Consider the following 19,333-nt stretch of genomic DNA (forward strand, 5'->3'; position numbering starts at 1 on the left):
ATGTGTGTGTGTATCAGCCATGCTGCAAACACGTGCTCGGGCCAGTCGCACAAACACTGACTTACTTTACGGCATCAAATTACACTAATAAAGAAAAACATTTGATGATTAGTTAGTAAGACTGGCCTTTGCTGGTTTACTCACCTGGATTTGTCGACACACGAGCTCATTTGTTCATCAGAATCTATGATAAACTAGTGGCGAGTTTATCATTTCTCTTGAGTTTTCGAAAGAAAAATAAAGATAAAACACTTCCTAGAATCTAAACAGATGTTCAGCGTTTCAGATTCAGTCTCTCCAGCCTACAAAACATTATAAAACACACTGATTTTAGCGTCTGAAAGCGACCGTCTTCTCTCGCTCTCTGCGTGTAATAAACGAACTTCCGGGAGATGCTCTTAATATGTGGAGACGCCGAACTCTATCATTGGCCAACGCGTAACGGTCAACGGATCACGTGTTCCTTCATAACCAATCACATTCCAGTAAAGACTCTTCTGGATACCACGCAACATATGAAACCTTCACATTCATCACACTGTATAATATTTTTGCATTCGTATTATGAATTATAAATGCTGTTGAATACCCTGTGTTGTTTCAAATAAATAAATAAATAAATAAAACACCACTGTTTGAGGACACAATGCAAATGTATGAGACGATCTGTCTGAAAATACAAAGCAGCATTTTTTTTTTTTTTCGGTCTAAACTACAATAATAGACACATCCAAAATGTTTATTGGCAACGTGTTGACGATTAAATTGATGTCGAATCATTAAATGTGTAAGTACGTGTTGGGAGCAAATTCTTCATGAAGCTTCGATCTTTTGTGTCGAATCAGTGGTTCGATGCGCGAATCAAACTGCCATAGTCACGTGATTTCAGTAAACTTCGTTATGGTTATTTCAATGGTTCGGCGCTGGAGGGCGATGATGATCTCTGTGAACACATTAAATACTGTGGGTTTTTACCTGATCTCTGATCAGTTTTATACATTTGTAGACGTTTTAATTAGACATTAGTATAATTCAAAGTAGTAGTCTAATAGTAGTTAGTTAATAGTTTCTTATTGGCCTGTTTAGCTGAGCCATCCATGGAACAAACAAAACAACCCCTTAAAATTGATAAAAGAACACATATTATGCATATTTTTGATATGTAACGGTGTTAGATGATTAGGTAATTGCATTTGATAGATTAAAACATTTGCAAGGGGTTTGTAAAAGGTGTTTTTACGCTTGGGTTTTTGCTGCAGTTACACTGTTGGACCAGCAGGGGTCGCCAGAGTGAGGCGTTTCGATCGCTTCGAAACAGTGAGTCGGTTCAATTGATTCGAAGCTTTGAAAAGCTTCGTTTCTCCCATCAGTAATGGACAGTTTAATTAGCGTTCGACTTCCATCGACATCCATTAAAACAAAACTCTTAGTGTACCGCAGGTTGTTGTTCAGTCAAATATGTAAAGTGTAATGAAGATAAGTTACTGATGATAATTAGGACAAGTAAGAATAACAAATTAATAGCTGTTTTGGGGACCACGGTATTCTTGGAAAGTCAAAGTCAGATTTATTATCATTTCTAACACAGTGGAGAAAAACGAAACGTGGTTCAAAACACTACAGTAATTCGAGACAACAATAAAGAAGACAGAAAAAAGGATGTATATACACAACAGTGGAGCAAAGATGGAATAATGTCCTAAATTTGATGATAGCAGCGATTTATGAATAAAGTATCCAAACTATTACATTATTTAAAACATGTTAAAGTGTTTATTTATTTATTTACTTACTTATTTATTTAACAGCATGACAAAAAGACCAGTCGAGACTAAATAACGTTAGATAATGAATAATAAAAAGATTCGTTTTTAAAATAAAATAAAAATTCTTCAAAAAGAGATTCTTTGCACACAAAAATGAACAATTACTCTTCATATGTTACTACCCCCGCAATATAACTTATTTAATTTACTCTTATGTAATTTATATATATGTATTAATATATATATATATATATATACATTATACGCTAATAACAACAACAAAAAATACAATATGACTCCTCGTTTCCGGTCCAAGGTGAAGTGACGTCGTGTCTTAGCCCCGCCCCCCAGCGCGTTGTGCGCATGCGCAGGAGCAGTAAGAGGAAGCGAGTTGATAAACGCATTGAACCCGTCTGTTCACTAGTAACGCTACAATGACACAGTGAACGATCGTAAACCGAGCCGATATCAGCCGTGTACTCCGCGTGTCTCTGTATGTGTGTATGATGGCGTGGGGAGTGTGTAGCAGGGCTCTGGTGTGGATTATATCTGCGCTCATATGCTGGAGTCTGATGGTGAGTGTGTAAACATCACTGTTTCACTGATCTCGGATCAGTTCTGTACTACTGTATTCATTACTACTGGAGTCATGAGTCTAAACACTGCTGATCTGACCTCTGACCCTGTCTAGTCTTTTGCTTGTTAGTTTGGGTCTCATTGAACATTGGCTGATCTATGTTTGCCTGCTGTTTAATGTGACTTTATGGACAATGAAGATATTTCTGATAAGCAAAAGTATATGCATGCTGTGATCTGAGCAGAAACATCAGGACAATAGCTTTATATGATAAGAGTAGACCCGATCACTAGTGTTTAAGAGAGAGTTATCGTCAGGTTTTGAGTCTTTCATGAGTCTGTGCTTCACTAGCCTATACTATAGTATCCTTTTTTATCAATGGATAAGAGTGCCTTTGTCTACGGTGTGAAGAACTGGACCTGAGCCTGTGTAAGCTTTTCCACAACACACTTTTTAACTTCCTGAAAATCAACCGATAATCGGTTTTACCGATATTTAATTGGGTGTCGGTTTTGTAATATCGGATATACGCCGCCATCTTGTAGGCGTTTTCAGAATTGCGTGTAATTAAATCACTGCGTCAACGGTGTTCAATAGGTAAAATAACTTGCCTTTCTTAATTAATAAGCTTTATTTAACATAACAGCCGTTAATGCACAAATGAGATATCTGTTATCAGGCACATAAACATGCAAATAATTCGATCATATCGGTCATTTTTTATGATATCGGTCATAAAAAATCAATATCGGTCAATATTTACTAAACATCACAGTAGATTTACGCAATTTTGGTGAAGACTGGCAGTGAAGAACAATAAAAAAGATAATAATGCCTATACATACAAAAAAATGACATGTATAACAGCTGTTATGATGTGCAAGTTATGAATAAAGTATATCAAACAATTACATTATTTAAAACATTTTAAAGTATTTATTTATTTACAGTTCTTCAGTCTTCACCTCGATCTGATAACTGAGATCCTCAGACATCAGTGATAAAGATCAAGACTTTCTCCATTGTGCCTGTGATCAACATAATCCAGGAATATTTAATAAATGCATGACATTTTACATACCGTACAACTCTCAGTCTGCTCACATATCCCTTTATTAACGTTTAGCCTATTTATTAAAATGCTTTATTTGATTTGTTTTAACAGGAATTCATGAAACAAATTTGAGGTGTGAAAATGACATGTTTTATATGATTTATATTTAAAATATTTTACAAAATAGAAAATATTTCCCTCATATTTTGATGGTTTAATCAAAATGTTGACCTTTATACAGTGTAAGGACTGTAAGTCTATTGATTTCATCCATGTTAGCTTCAGCATAACGTCTAGTTTAATTCTCCTGACGTTCCTCCGATCATGTGTGTGTGTGTGGACTTGTAGCTCACAGGAAGTGTGTGTGACTCATGATGGATAGATGTAGATCTCTTATCATCACAGTCGTAGCATGTTATTGACATTCAACACATATTCAATATTAATTATCACTCTATTGTTGATCTGTTTTGCTGTCTAGAATGAAAGGCCGTCCATGGTTTTTTTTTCTTAGATAATCAACATTATTTGATAGCTGAGAGTTGCAGTTACTGCAACTCTCAGCTATCAAATAATGTTGATTATCTAAGAAAAAAAAAACTTTTGTTTTCTGCATTTAACGTCTTTCCCCAAAATATCATCTTAAAATGCCCTGTTTGAAAGCTAAAGAAATGTGCATTTAAACATAAGTATACATTCACTAATTGTGCAGACACTTTTATCTAATTGACTTTCAAATGAGAATAATTCATTGGAGAGAACAAAACAAATAGTGCTAACATATTGTATGTAAGCTTTTCCACAACACACTTTTAAACTTCCTAAAAATCAACCGATAATCGGTTTTACCGATATTTAATTGGGTATCGGTTTTGTAATATCGGATTCACCGATAAACTCCGCCATCTTGTAGGCGTTTTCAGAATTGCGTGCAATTAAATCACTACGCCAACGGTGTTCAAGCTTTTTATAATAGTGCTAACATCCTAAATAACTAGTAATACTACAATAGATCGGCTGTGCTGATAAAATAAATGTGTGTTGTACATTTTATGCATTATATACACTAGAGTTGAGCCGGATACTCGGCTGAAACGAGTATCCGGTACGGATAAAGCACTTTTGTCGAGTACGAGTATTATACGAGTAATACGAGTCAATATCTGTGCTCGGATTGAAAAAAAAAGAAAGTTATGTTGAGATTAGGGCTGGGCGATATATCGATATATTTATTTATTTATTTTTTAATGCGATATGGAATTAGAACATATCGCATACCATATCGCATATAGTTCAAATTTGCGCTGTGATCCTTGCTCCAAGCAAGCTGCTGACCCGGAGCTCTCTGCACTGCTCCCCGCACCCCGCCCCTCCTTTTCCACTTTGCGTGCGTGTTTAGAGCATGTTATGTTATAACATGAAATAAAGTCTTTCACCTCAGAAAAATGGACTTTCTTGTCCTGTCAGCCGTTATACTGTAGTCGTAGCGCACACTCAATTGCACGCGCAAATGCGGCGTTGCGCGCTGTGTATCGCCTCACTGTATATAAAGTGCAAAAGAAACTATGAGCATGCAACGCCGTTACGATGTAAATTACACAAAATAAAAGTAATGCAGGTATGATTTTCATTCTATTTACCAGGAGCAGTTTCCATGTTTCATTAACAGTTCTTGTTAGTATTGTGTATTCACCATGGTAACTGTCATTTCCATATTAACCCCAAAATGCCACTATTTTTCTTTGTGTTATTTTTTATATTTTTAAATGACTCTAGTGGCTCATACCAACATTGTATTAACAAAAACTAGTTTGGGACTGCTATTTAATACCTTTAACATTGGCATAATGTTTATTTATTAGTACTAGTCTTTACTATTAGTCATATTCTTACAATTTATGTTAAGTAAGGGGGACAGTACTTGTGTGTGTGTTAACAAATTTTGAAAAAATAAAACATGAAAAATAAAAAATATTGGGATATATATATCGTATATTGAAATTCAGCCTAAATATATCGGGATATGACTTTTGGTCCATATCACCCAGCCCTAGTTGAGATGAAAACTCTTGTTCATTACATTTTACTTCATAATTGCAACAGCATGTGTTGTATTCATTGTTGCAAAACTTGTTCTGTAGTTCGTTTGTTATCGTGATCAAAACCATTGATCTGAAGCTCAATGCTGATGCTGTCATGTAAATATTTTTTTAATCAGCAATAAATATAACAATTTCTGATCAACCCATATCAATTGCATGCTTAAAATAACATACCGGTTAAAGCCCCGCCCATTTTAAGACAACCTGACTCACTTCCGGGTTAAATCCCGCCCACTTCCGGGTTAGGCCCCGCCCAGTCCGAGTACAGATACAGATACAGATAATTCATATGGTTAACAGATACAGATACAGATACAGATAATGCTGTACTCGCTCATCCCTAATATACACTCATTATACACTCTGTCAGCTGTTGTTATAGACACAAATAATCTGCAATGACTATTATTTTTATCATGGATGCACCGATATGAAAATTTAGGCCGAAACCGATAACCGATAATTCTTTATATTTGAAAGCCGATAACCGATATATTGGCCGATAAATCTAAATCCAAATTTTTATATAATTTTTGAGAGCCTGATTACAAAAACAAAAGTCTCACCATTAAAATCCATGTCCCAAACACACAATTATAATGTTTTTATTATAATTTTATTTAGCCGATATTACACACTTAACTGTATTTTCCTTTTTTGAAGTGATTTCAATCATATTTCAAGCGATTCAAACCCATCATGTTGAACAGTGCGCATCTGAAGCGTCTCAGCTGAAGGAAATAACACATTATTCATCGGCTTTAATATATCAGACAAATTTTATTATCGGGCCGATAACGATATAACGGCCGATACCGATATGGCCGAGCCCTGATTGAGTAGCAGTATGTGTCCGTCATCTTTAATAAATGCACATGTTGCAACCTCTATTAAAATAGTGTCTGATATTTCCCTCTTTTGCTGTGCCGTTGGAGAAAGAGGATGTGGAAGTGTGAGAGAGATTGGGTGGACCTGCTAATCACACACTTAAATACACAAATAAGTGTTTTCACACTTGATAGTTCATTACTTTAGACCATGTGTTTTGTGGGCGGAGCCTAACCTGTGACCTAATGCTCAACAATATTTATTCATGAAGTGCGTTATAGTAAGTAGACGACACTGAGGAGTAAAGCACATGTATCCCGTTGATTTTCGTGTCATGCTAAAGTATCTCTGAAGGAACGTTTGCAGTGTGATGATGATTGTGTGTGTGTGTGTGTGTGTGTGTGTGTGTGTCAGTGTTTCAGCAGATGTTTTCTGTTCTCTCCTGAAACCAAGAGTGTGTGTGGCTGTGTTTCGATGGTGATCGAGTCCATGTGAGGTCGTGAGAGATCTCACAGCTGTGCAATGTTTGCACTCGCTAACCGTCCGATTCAAGCCACTAAAACACATTATCAGCACGTGGTCCAGTGCAATGTGTAGAGTGTGTGTGTGTGTATCACGAAGTCTCTTTGTTTAATGAAAGCCACACCAGAGTCAGACTAGTTTCTCTAGGTGAACGGGTTGTGTGTTTATTGAACAACTGTCTGTCTAGAGGTCAGGTTTAGCTTCAGGCCGGGAGTGATCACTGTGCGTTTCTCTCCTCGTTTCAAGCGTTTCTTTTAAATCTACAAATACTGGGTGTTGTTTGAAGCAACTTTTGGATTCAAGTATCAAGTTACACTTCTAAAAAGAAAAAGGGAAAGAGACTGTTGGTATTCACGGCGCTAGCAATGCCAAGGGCATGGATTTGATTCATGAACTGATAAAAATGTATAACTATCATCACAATTTCAACGCAATGTATGTCGTTTTTGTATAAACAATTTTTTTATGAATGATTCATAACACACCCCTACTGCCAGTTTTTCACATCTCAGTAAATAAAAATACAAAAACAATAATACTTAATGTAGGGATGCGCCGATATGAAAACTTTGGGCCGATACCGATAATTCTTTATATTTGAAAGCCGATAACCGATATATTGGCCGATAAATCCGATAAATTTTAACCTGATTACAAAAACAAAAGTCTCACCATTAAAATCCATGTCCCAAACACACAATTATAATGATGTTCTCATGATAATTTTATGTATCCGATATGACAGACTGTTGCACTTTACTGTATTTTCCTTTATTGAAGTGATTTCAATCATATTTCAAGCGATTCAAACCCATCATGTTGAACAGTGCGCATCTGAAGTGTCTCAGCTGAAGGAAATAATACATTATTTATCAGCTTTATTATATATGCCAAATTTTCTTATCGGGCCGATAACGTTAATGTTATAAATGATCATATATCGGCCGATCAATGTGAATGTGAGTTAATTATAAAAAATAAATAAATATATTTTTTTAATGAATGATTCATAACACACCCCTACTGCCAGTTTTTCACATCGCAGTGAATAAAAATACAAAAACAATAATACTTAATGTAGGGATGCGCCGATATGAAAACTTTGGGCCGATACCGATAACCGATAATTCTTTATATTTGAAAGCCGATAACCGATATATTGGCTGATAAATCCGATAAATTTTCATATAATTTTAACCTGATTACAAAAACAAAAGTCTCACCATTAAAATCCATGTCCCAAACAATGATGTTCTCAATATAATTTTATGTAGCCGATATGACAGACTGTTGCACTGATTTCAAGTGATTTCAATCATATTTCAAGCGATTCAAAACCATCATGTTGAACATGTTGCATCTGAAGAGTCTCAGCTGAAGGACATAATACATTATTTACCGGCTTTAATATATCGGACAAATTTTCTTATCAGGCCGATAACGATAACAATATAAATAAACATATATCGGTACCGATACCGATATGGTGGCCGATATATCGCGCATCCCCTAAAAATAACGTGTAATTTACTAGAGGTTTCGACAAAATGTTAATTGCTGAAGTCTGTTTAAAAATGTTTAATCAATTTGAGTGAATTATTATTTTTTAAATGCTTTGACGCAGTAAATTAATCGCAGCAAATTCAAATACAAAAACAATAAATGCCATGAGTTTCATAGTAGTTTATCGTCAAATCGGTAATAATTTTTAATCCCCAGCTTTAATTAGTCAGATGTTCAGTTCCTTGTTCCTTGTCAGTTCAGATGTTCAGTGTTTTCTCCAGTTCTCTCACTGCGTTTCATGAAACAATGCAGAGCTTTTAGTGCTTTCTTCCATCGGACATCCAGCAGAAGTATAATATGTTTTCAGCCAAATCATGTTTATTTTAGGCTTCAGACGGCTGAATACACAGAAGTAGTGGGCGACTGATCTGTTTCCAAGGCAGATATTTTTTAATGATCAACATCAGCCAATAATTGGCGTTTTAATGCCAGCAAACTTCATAAAATCCAGCTGCCAGATGATCTTATATAAGTATAGCCTGTGTTAAATGCCTGTAGTTTACAGTGTCATGTTCACTTTATACTGTATTTATAAGTGGTGTTATCTGGTCTATGAGAAACTGTGATTCCCAGACTTACTCGATTACTGTGGGTTTGAGTATTTACTTCCTTTTTATTCATGTTTTCTATTTGTGAAAAAAATATGTCCGGCCACACATGTTGTGAATCCGACATCCGGCTCTGACGTAAAACTACGTAAAAAGTAGAAATACTTCTCAAATATGTGTAAGTAAATGTGTTTTAAACATAAAACACATTTACTTACACATATTTGAGAAGTATTTCTACTACCTACAGTGGCCAAAAGTGATATTTGTTTTTAATGACCCTTACAAGTTTGGTTAAACCATCAAAATATGAGGAAAATATTTTCAATTTTGTCAAATATTTTAAATATGAGAGAAGAACAAAACCCTAAACTTGTTTTTCTGACAATATTATTTGGCAAATAAGGCAAACTACAGCTGCAGGTTTTATTTTGCTATGCACATAAACTAAAAAAACTCATACATAATGAGTTATTAATATTCCATTGGTTCTCTCTTGTGTTTTTTTGCATGTGTTCATAACTACTTTGTATGACAGCCTGTCCCAAAAAGCATGTTTTAATGCATTATCATCACAGATAAAACCATTGACTTCAAGCACATCTACGCAATATGCTTACAAAATCTTCAACAGATGTTTAGTAATATGTGAATTAAGGGTGTAGATGTCGATCTCCTAGGCCAGACATCACTTTTGGCCACTACTGTTTTTAAGAAAGTTGTAAAGAATAAGAAAAGTGATTGTGTGTGTGCAGGGCTCCTGCGTCAGCAGTACGGTGTTAGTGCCCGAGAGTCTGCTCTTCGTGTCCACGCTGGACGGGAACTTTCACGCCGTCAGCAAGAGATCTGGAACCATCAAGTGGACCCTGAAAGAAGGTACACATAATCAAGTACAAATACGTGTTAGTTTTAAAGGTGCAGTCTGTAAGATTGACAACTAGTGGTGGAAATAGGTACTGCAGTCCCAGATCGTTATTTTCCCGCCTCCACAGACTCTTTGCTCACACGGGTCGCCAGTTTGAGCTCACGCAACAGGAACGAATGCAATGGACAACGAAAATGTGCAAATTGGCAACGTGCAATATCACAGACCAAAACAATAACAAACATTCCAGCCTGGAAACGCACATTTCACAGTAAAATAACCGGCTGTAGAAGTGTTTTCCAGAGAAACGAGTATGTGAACTTATGTTTCCTCAATATATGCAAGCATATTTTATGCTTTAGTAGGGTGAAAAGGTTACAGACAGCACCTGTAAACGCAGGTCGATCATGAGCTCAGATCACAGTGAAAGTGAAACACCAGCACTATTGTTTGCAGTGTTTCTCAACGTCTTTGACTTAAAGGCCACGCTTGACTCAGCCTGTGCTGTTTTCTTTGAGCGTGAGAGTTCATTAACATGCGGTGTCAATGGCAGATGCGCAAAGAAAGCACATTATAACAGTGGAAACAACTTAAAATACTCCGTCATTTATGGTCATACAGACATGAGTAAGACTTCATTCGAAACTGTAAAAGGTCTGTTTTTTTTTATTTGTGAACACTGACAAAACATTGTGCTTTTTATAAAATAAAGAAAACAACCAGGATATGTAAATCAGAATATGATTGTACTGCGAAACACACCAGTTTATTATACTTTTAAAGTATTATGGAAGGTGTAATCAAAGGTTTTCAGCTTTCAAGCGCATTGATTGGTGAAAATGTACTCTTGTCTTTCCAAACCCATAAGACTTTTGTTCTTCTTCGAAACATAAATGAATTTTTTTTTTTTTCTTAATTGAAACCTGAGAGATTTCTGTCTCTCCACTGAAAGTCTCATGCAACCAAAACTTTCACATATTAAGAAGACATTGTAAAAGTAATCCATATGAATCGAGCAGTTTAATCCAAGTTTTCTGAAGAGACACGATCACTTTATATGATGAACAGATTAAATTTGGGCTTTTGATCATATATATGTATATATATATATATATATATAAACATTGATTGACAGTCACACATAGAGCACATTAAATAAGGTTTGCAAACCAGTGAGGTTTGCTCTCGCGTCTCACACAAACACACCTAAGCTTCCACAAAAACCAGTTCGGGTTTGTTTTTGCATGTAACGCACGGTTGAGCTTCTGTGTTTGACCACATTTAAAGATCTGTGTGTGTGTGTGTGTGTGTGTGTGTGTGTGTGTGTGTGTGTGTGTGTGTGTGTGCTGATCACAGTGAATAAGAGCATACATTCAATCTGTTCATCATATATATTAATCGCTTCTCTTCAAAATACTTGCAGTTGATTCATATGGATTACTTTTACGATCTCATGTGGAAAAAAAATATTAAAAGAATATTTTCATTTGTGTTCTGAAGATGAACGGAAGTCTCATGGGTTTGGGAAAAAATTACCGAATTTTCATTTTCAACACTTTAAACTATTTTACACAATACTTTTCCAAATAATTTTATATAGGACCTCATATTAATTTAAAGACTAAATGCAATATTTGTACTTTATAAGCACTCTGACACATTACAGAACCATTTAGTGAATGCAAGAAGAAAAAAAATGCACTTTTCCATTCATATACCATGAAGAATACGATGAGAATTTGGCGAACTTAAGCAGTTTTCACTTTGACTTGCTATTTGAATTGTTATATCTGTCGAGGGAAATATTAAAAGCATTAAGCAATTGTTTTCACTGCATTTATGACACGAGGTGGTATTCTGGGTTTTCCCAGCATGCAGCTGGAATGAAAGCAGGTTTCCTTACGCAATAATATTTTGAAACTCCTCCGTGCACAAACTGTGTGTGTCATCAAGGCCAGGCACGTCTGCTCAGCTCATTTCCTCTTGAAAAACAGCACATGAAGGTTTAATGCATGTTCTGCGGTGTTTATTAACATGCATTGAGTGGAATCTTCCATTACTGGCCCTACTTTTCAATATTCACATGCATTTGATCCTGTTGTCTCTCAGAAACCTGATGCACAGGCTGAGCCAGTCAAACACGCAGGCCGTTGCTCTACACACACACACACACACACACACAAACACACAGTGTGCAGTCGGACCTGATAGTCTGTGTTTAAGTGCGTTGTCATTGTGGTCCGGCTCTCACATAAGTGCTAGACACTTTGGTTACGCTTTATTTTACAATGTCATTGTTACATTTGTTACATGTACTTATATACTTATACTACATGTACCGTAGTAATAACAGTAAATTATGTATAATTACATCCAACTAACCCTCAACTAAACCCTAATCCTACCCTAACCCTATAGTAAGTACATGTAGTTAATTAATATTACTCAGTACTTAAATATATAATTACACTTTGACAGTGACACCTTAAAATAAAGTGTAACCGACACTTTTATATTGCCAACACACAGGAGACATTCAAGACCTTGATCGTTTTACTTAAGTTAGCGTTAGAAATCGGCACTGACCAATCAGCATCCAGGAGTTTTATTTTTACTGTTTTGTCTGTTTCATATATTGGAGAGTTTTTGCTCCAAAAATGTAATATAATTTACTATATTTGAAGTCTGTAGCTGTGTTTCCATCCAAAGTTTCAAGTTTAACTATGTACCGATATGCAAATTTTGTCCGATGCCGATAACCGATAATTCTTTATATTTGAAAGCCGATAACCGATTTATTGGCCGATAAATCTAAATCCAAATTTTTGTATAATTTTTGAGAGCCTGATTACAAAAACAAAAGTCTCACCATTAAAATCCATGTCCAAAACACACAATTAATGATGTTCTCATGATAATTTTATGTAGCCGATATGACAGACTTGTGTTACACTTAACTGTATTTTCAATCATATTTCAAGCAATTCATAATCATCATGTTGAACAGTGCGCATCTGAAGTGTCTCAGCTGAAGGAAATCATACATTATTTATCGGCTTTAATATATCGGACAATTTTTTTTTTTTATTGATACCGATATGTTGGCCGATATATCGTACAAAATTGGAATATCGCACAAAAGTAGTGTTTCCTTCTCATGTGTTCAAGAGAACAAAATCACCACTTCCTTGGAAATTGGCACAAAATATCTGTAATAAAAACAGAAGTTGCTGCAATCAAGGAAGAAACTGTGGCTCTTGTTTCCTCCATCGTAAACGACGTAATGACTGAATAAAACGCAATAAACGCTGCAATGTTCTCTTGCGTTCGGATGCTGGTGTTCGGGAATGCAATCGTGCGAGACGCTTCTGGAGGGAATTAAACTTTCTGAACCACCAAACCAACATTTTGAGACGCTGCGATGCCATTGGTCCGCTGGCTACTCCAGTTATCCAATCACAGCCTCTGATGAGTTTTTTTTTGCTGTGCATCGAGAGATTTGTTCGGTAAATGTGTTTCCATGATCGTAGTTTATGCACGTCTTATCGGATGAAACGTTTATCCGCCTCAGTTGAGCACGTAAGGTTTTATGCACAATTTATGTGCATCTTTGCGTTTCCATACGGCGTTTTTAACGCGATCTCCCAAAATGCGCATAAAAATAGGTGGATGGAAACATAGCTACGGTAAAATAGTTAATAAACACGCACCTGTATCACTTGAGCTCTATATCAATCATTTTTACCAATCATTTGTTCATGCGTTATATCTCTAGTGGTCAACAGATACAGGTTTGTTTGTTTTTTTAGTTTGTTTTTTACTGGGTGGCCATTGGCTGATTTAAACCAGTGAGGTTTGACGATGCACATTGTGAAGTTGTTTGAGAGTTTAACTAAACTGTGATTCCAGAGCTTTGTCATTTTTCCATTTGTGTTATTTGATGGGTTTGATTACTTTCTAAAATATGTGTGATAATAAAATAGAATTGTTGTTTATATGAAGGTCTTATATAAAATAGAGTAGATACTGGGAGGAGAAAGTGCTAATGGATTCATTTATGTGAATGGATTAATCTCTGTTAGGTTTGACACCCAACACTTAGTTTGCTTTGTTTTTTCTTCATGTTTGCTCATCCCTTCATTTGCCTGTGATAAAGTTTATATCTCTTAACCGAAATGTCTCTCATTCCCAATGCAGATCCTGTTTTGCAAGTCCCGACGCATGTGTCAGAGTAAGCTTTCTTTCACCTATACCTGAGCGGTTGTGCATGTGGATCATTATAATCCTCCAAACCTGTATTTTTTACACAGTTCTTGTCCATACAATGACCGTTTATAGTGACCAATTTGAGTCTTTCATTAACATTAGCTTTATGCAAAATTAGGGATGCACGATATATCGGCATCGGACGATATTTGTTGATTTTTAATGTTATCGTTATCGACCCGATAAGAACATTTTGATATATTAAAGAAGATAATTAATGGATTACTTAGACACTTTAGAAGCGCACTGTTCAACATGATGGTTTTAAATTGCTTGAAATATGATTGAAAGGAAAATACAGCAAAGTGCAACATGTGCAGTGCAAGTCTGTAATATCGGCTACATAAAATCATAATGAGAACATCACTTTCTCATAATTGTGTGTTTGGGACATGGATTTTAATGGTGAGACTTTGGTTCTTGTAATCAGGCTCTCAAAAACTGTATAAAAATTTATATTTAGATTTATCTGCCAATATATATATCGGTTATCGGCTTTCAAATATAAATATATATCAGTTATCGCCTTTCAGATATAAATATATATCAGTTATCGGCTTTCAGATATAAATAATTATCGGTTATCGGCTTTCAAATATAAATATATATCGGTTATCGGCTTTCAAATATAAAGGATTATCGGTTATTGGCTTTCAGATATAAATAGTTATCGGTTATCGGCTTTCAAATATAAATATACATCGGTTATAGGCTTTCAGATATAAAAAATTATCAGTTATCGCCTTTCAAATATAAATAATTATCGGTTATCGCCTTTCAAATATAAATATATATCGGTTATCGCCTTTCAAATATAAATATATATCGGTTATCGGCTTTCAGATATAAATAATTATCGGTTATCGGCTTTCAGATATAAATAATTATCAGTTATCGCCTTTCAAATATAAATAATTATCGGTTATCGCCTTTCAAATATAAATATATATCGGTTATCGCCTTTCAAATATAAATAATTATCGGTTATCGGCTTTCAAATATAAATAATTATAGGTTATCGGCTTTCAAATATAAAGGATTATCGGTTATTGGCTTTCAGATATAAATAGTTATCGGTTATCGGCTTTCAAATATAAATATACATCGGTTATAGGCTTTCAGATATAAATAATTATCAGTTATCGCCTTTCAAATATAAATAATTATCGGTTATCGCCTTTCAAATATAAATATATATCGGTTATCGCCTTTCAAATATAAATATATATCGGTTATCGGCTTTCAGATATAAATAATTATCGGTTATCGGCTTTCAGATATAAATAATTATCAGTTATCGCCTTTCAAATATAAATAATTATCGGTTATCGCCTTTCAAATATAAATGTATATCGGTTATCGCCTTTCAAATATAAATAATTATCGGTTATCGGCTTTCAGATATAAATAATTATCGGTTATCGGCTTTCAAATATAAAAAATTATCGGTTATCGCCTTTCAAATATAAATATATATCGGTTATCGGCTTTCAGATATAAATAATTATCGGTTATTGGCTTTCAGATATAAATAATTATCGGTTATCGGCTTTCAAATATAAATAATTATCGGTTATCGCCTTTCAAATATAAATATATATCGGTTATCGCCTTTCAAATATAAATAATTATCGGTTATCGGCTTTCAGATATAAATAATTATCGGTTATTGGCTTTCAGATATAAATAATTATCGGTTATTGGCTTTCAGATATAAATAATTATCGGTTATCGGCTTTCAAATATAAATAATTATCGATTATCGGTAACGGCCAAAATGTTCATATTGGTGCATCCCTATAGAGAATATATCATAAATAACATCATTCATACAAGTAATTTGTTCATGCATTATATCTAGTAGATACAGATACAGTTTTTTTTTTTTACAGGATATAAATCCTATCTGATATGAAAAGTGTTTGCTGTTGTTTCACAGGCCTGCGTTCCTCCCGGACCCCAACGATGGCAGTCTCTACTCTCTTGGAGGAAAGAACAACGAGGGTCTGACGGTGAGAGACAACTTCTTTCCGTTTCTCTTGAAGGACTTCCTCTTTCTCTGGAAGCTAACGGTGATATTTTTAGTAATGATAGTTTTAGAAATGAGCAATATCATTTTAAAAGTGAGACACCTGAGGTCAGTGGCAATAGTAGCACCCACACTAAATGAGTAGACTGCTTTTGCTGAAAGAAAAAGTTGCTTATCATATGTAATGTGTGTGTGTGTGTGTTGCAGAAACTGCCGTTCACCATTCCTGAGCTGGTCCAGGCGTCGCCCTGCCGCAGTTCTGATGGCATCTTGTACATGGGTGAGAGACTCCTCCTGTTACTCTTATTCTGGCCCTATGCTCAACCTCAGTTCAGTTTGGTTTTGTCACTGGTATTTGCTAAGTCAAGCATTACTATTACTATAGCTTGTAGTTAGGACTAGAGATATTAAAGTCCCCCTGTGGTGAATATCAAGCTTTTAATGTTGTTTATGTGGTGTTTTTGATATGCTTTAAGACAAACCATGTGTGAATTCATAAGTCGACACCATTGCTGAGTGTTTTCTCCTTAAAGGATTAGTTCACTTCAGAATTAAAATGTCCTGATAATTTACTTTCCCCCACGTCATCCAAGATGTTCATGTCTTTCTTTCTTCAGTCGAAAAGAAATGAAGGTTTTTGAGGAAACTTTCCAGGATTTTTCTCCATATAGTGACTTCAGTGGGGTCCAACGGGTTGAAGATCGAAATGTCAGTTTCAAAGACCAAATCAAAACCCTTTTACAAAAAAATAAAATAAATAAAAGGTAAAACAACGGTGTCGAACGATTTTGAAGTTGGAGGAGAAAATGAGATGGAGTTTTTCGAACCGGAACACGCGTGACCTTTCAACCTGATTACGTAATGCGTGACGTCGTGGACGTGTAAGACGAGCATTTGTGGTTAAAAAGTATATAAATGTTTATTTCTGTTATAAAATGGCGGATGGTTTGTCTAGATAAGACTCTTATTCCTCGGCTGGGATCGTGTCGAGACTTCGAAGCTGCACTGAAACTCACATTTGGACCCCATTGAAGACACTATATGGAGAAAAATCCTGGAACGTTTTCCTCAAAAACCTTAATATCTTTTCCACTGAAGAAAGAAAGACATGAACATCTTGGATGATGTGGGGGAGAGTAAATTATCAGGAAATTTTAATTCTGAAGTGAAATAATCCTTTAAAACTGCAGTGAACCAAAGACAGTCTCAAAAACACGGTTTGAAATCGCTGGTGTTTCTGACGTCACAAACTACCTTGTAACCAATCAGATCAACGTGTGATCGTCAACCAGTGGATCTCTGAACTGAGTGAGCGGAGGCGGGGCTAATTTGCATATTTATAGAACCACGTATAATAAATGAGGCAGGGGTGTAGAGTTACATTCAAGCTAGTTTAAGGATTTTTTCAAGGAAAAAACGTGTAATTTTGGTGATCAAAGATGAGTTTTAAGGGATAAAATGATCGACTACAGGGGAACTTTAAACGTTGATTCGACATGACTAACAGGAGTGTCACACGTTTGAGGAACTGGTCTCTCCTAACAGCCTCACTGTGGATGGGTGGGCACTGTGGGATTGCTTCATAATCTCACTGTAAACACCACAATAAGACGTCTCTCTGTGCCACCCTTTCTGAACCACCAAGAGTGCGTAATCACAAGGCACAGACACATCTATAATGACACGCACCCAGCCCAAAGAAGCAGGCCAAACACTGATTAAATCAGACAGTATCTTAATCCCGTTTACTTGTTAATCTCTCCTAATTAGATTTATTAATGGTTCAAACATTAACGTTGAAGTTGTCTCAAATGTTGTTGAATATCACAGGAAATAGCTCTGTTTGACTCAAAACCACACTTCTTCCCAGAGATAAACATGTGGTGTGTTTGATCTGACGTGCTGATGTGTGTTTACACATCCTGACGAGAACATTTACCCACAATGCATCAGTTATCTTTGGACTTTTGATCTCTAAGATTATAAAAGGCTAAATGAAACGGGGGAAAAGAACGAGCACATGGGAAAAGCATGCACTGAATATGTAAATGACCACTTCTCTTTCCATTTTATTCAGTAGTTCTTGTATATTAGTGTGCTTTATTCCTGGCTTTGCTGTTCGTTGGTGCAAAATGATGAAAATTATGAACTTTTCCTTTCAGACGATGTCATCAAGCCATCTAATTTTTCCAACTCCATTCTTTAAAGGATCAGTACAGTTGATCTTTATATACAGCATCTGTGGCATGCTGTTGATTAACACAAAAGATAATAATCAAGATATGCACCAGAATAAACGTTTTCAAAGGTATTTTACATGTTAACATGAGGCTAGTGTGATCGAAAGTCCCGTTGTGGTGAAAATCAAGCTTTTTAATGTTGTTCATATGTCTTTTTTTTTTAAGACAAACCATGTGTAAATTCATAAGTCGACACCATTGCTGAGTGTTTTCTCCTTAAAACTGCAGTGAACCAAAGACAGTCTCAAAAACACGCTTTGAAATCGCCTGTTTTTCTCAATTAATTTCTAGTTTAAACATATTTTTATGAATTAAAGCAATATTTCCACTTGCCAGCATTTGCTACGGTAAAGTTGAGCGAGTCGATCAGTTATTCTGAGCTGGTGTCAAGTCAAGTCACCTTTATTTAAATAGCGCTTTTTACAATACAGATTGTTTCAAAGCAGCTTTACAGAGATTACAGGAAAATAATGCAACAAAGTTTGTTTCCAGAAGAAAATAGCGTCACAGTACAGCTTAAGTAAGCTCAGTGATGGTTCATTTCTGTTAAAAAAAAAAAAAGAGTTATTTATTTAGTTAGAGGCGGGGCTCATTTGCATATTCATAGAACCGTGTATACTAAATGAGGCAAGGGTGTCGAGTTACATTCAAGCTTATTTAAGGCAATAAGAAATTATTACACGTCTGTTTTTTTGCAAACGGAATGAGAATGACAGAGCTGATCTTGAATTGAATTTGAAACATGAATAACTGTATGAAGTATATGAAGGTTTGAGCATGAGATGTGTGTGTGTGTGTGTGTGTAGGTAAGAAGCAGGACGTGTGGTATGTTGTGGATCTGCTGACCGGTGAGAAACAGCAAACGCTGACCTCCTCTTATGCTGAGATGTTCTGTCCATCTTCATCTCTGCTGTACCTCGGACGCACAGGTGAGACCTGGACCTGGACCTGTACCTGACCTGGGCCTCGTTCT

At 35.6% G+C, this 19,333-nt stretch overlaps 1 protein-coding gene across 1 annotated transcript in view; it reads left to right on the plus strand.

Annotated features, from left to right (window-relative positions):
• Positions 1 to 2,123: 2,123 nt before the first annotated feature.
• ern1 (endoplasmic reticulum to nucleus signaling 1) overlaps positions 2,124 to 19,333 on the plus strand; it is a 45,350-nt gene continuing 28,140 nt past the window's right edge. Inside the window, exons 1-6 of the mRNA XM_084406029.1 lie at positions 2,124 to 2,341; positions 9,716 to 9,836; positions 14,023 to 14,056; positions 16,031 to 16,103; positions 16,328 to 16,400; positions 19,167 to 19,289. Of these exons, the coding sequence (XP_084262155.1) occupies positions 2,270 to 2,341; positions 9,716 to 9,836; positions 14,023 to 14,056; positions 16,031 to 16,103; positions 16,328 to 16,400; positions 19,167 to 19,289 (496 nt within the window). The 5' untranslated portion in view covers positions 2,124 to 2,269. The remainder of the gene's footprint in view (positions 2,342 to 9,715; positions 9,837 to 14,022; positions 14,057 to 16,030; positions 16,104 to 16,327; positions 16,401 to 19,166; positions 19,290 to 19,333) is intronic.

Source organism: Rutilus rutilus, assembly GCF_951802725.1.
Source record: "Rutilus rutilus genome assembly, chromosome: 1".
Lineage (NCBI taxonomy): Eukaryota > Metazoa > Chordata > Actinopteri > Cypriniformes > Leuciscidae > Rutilus > Rutilus rutilus.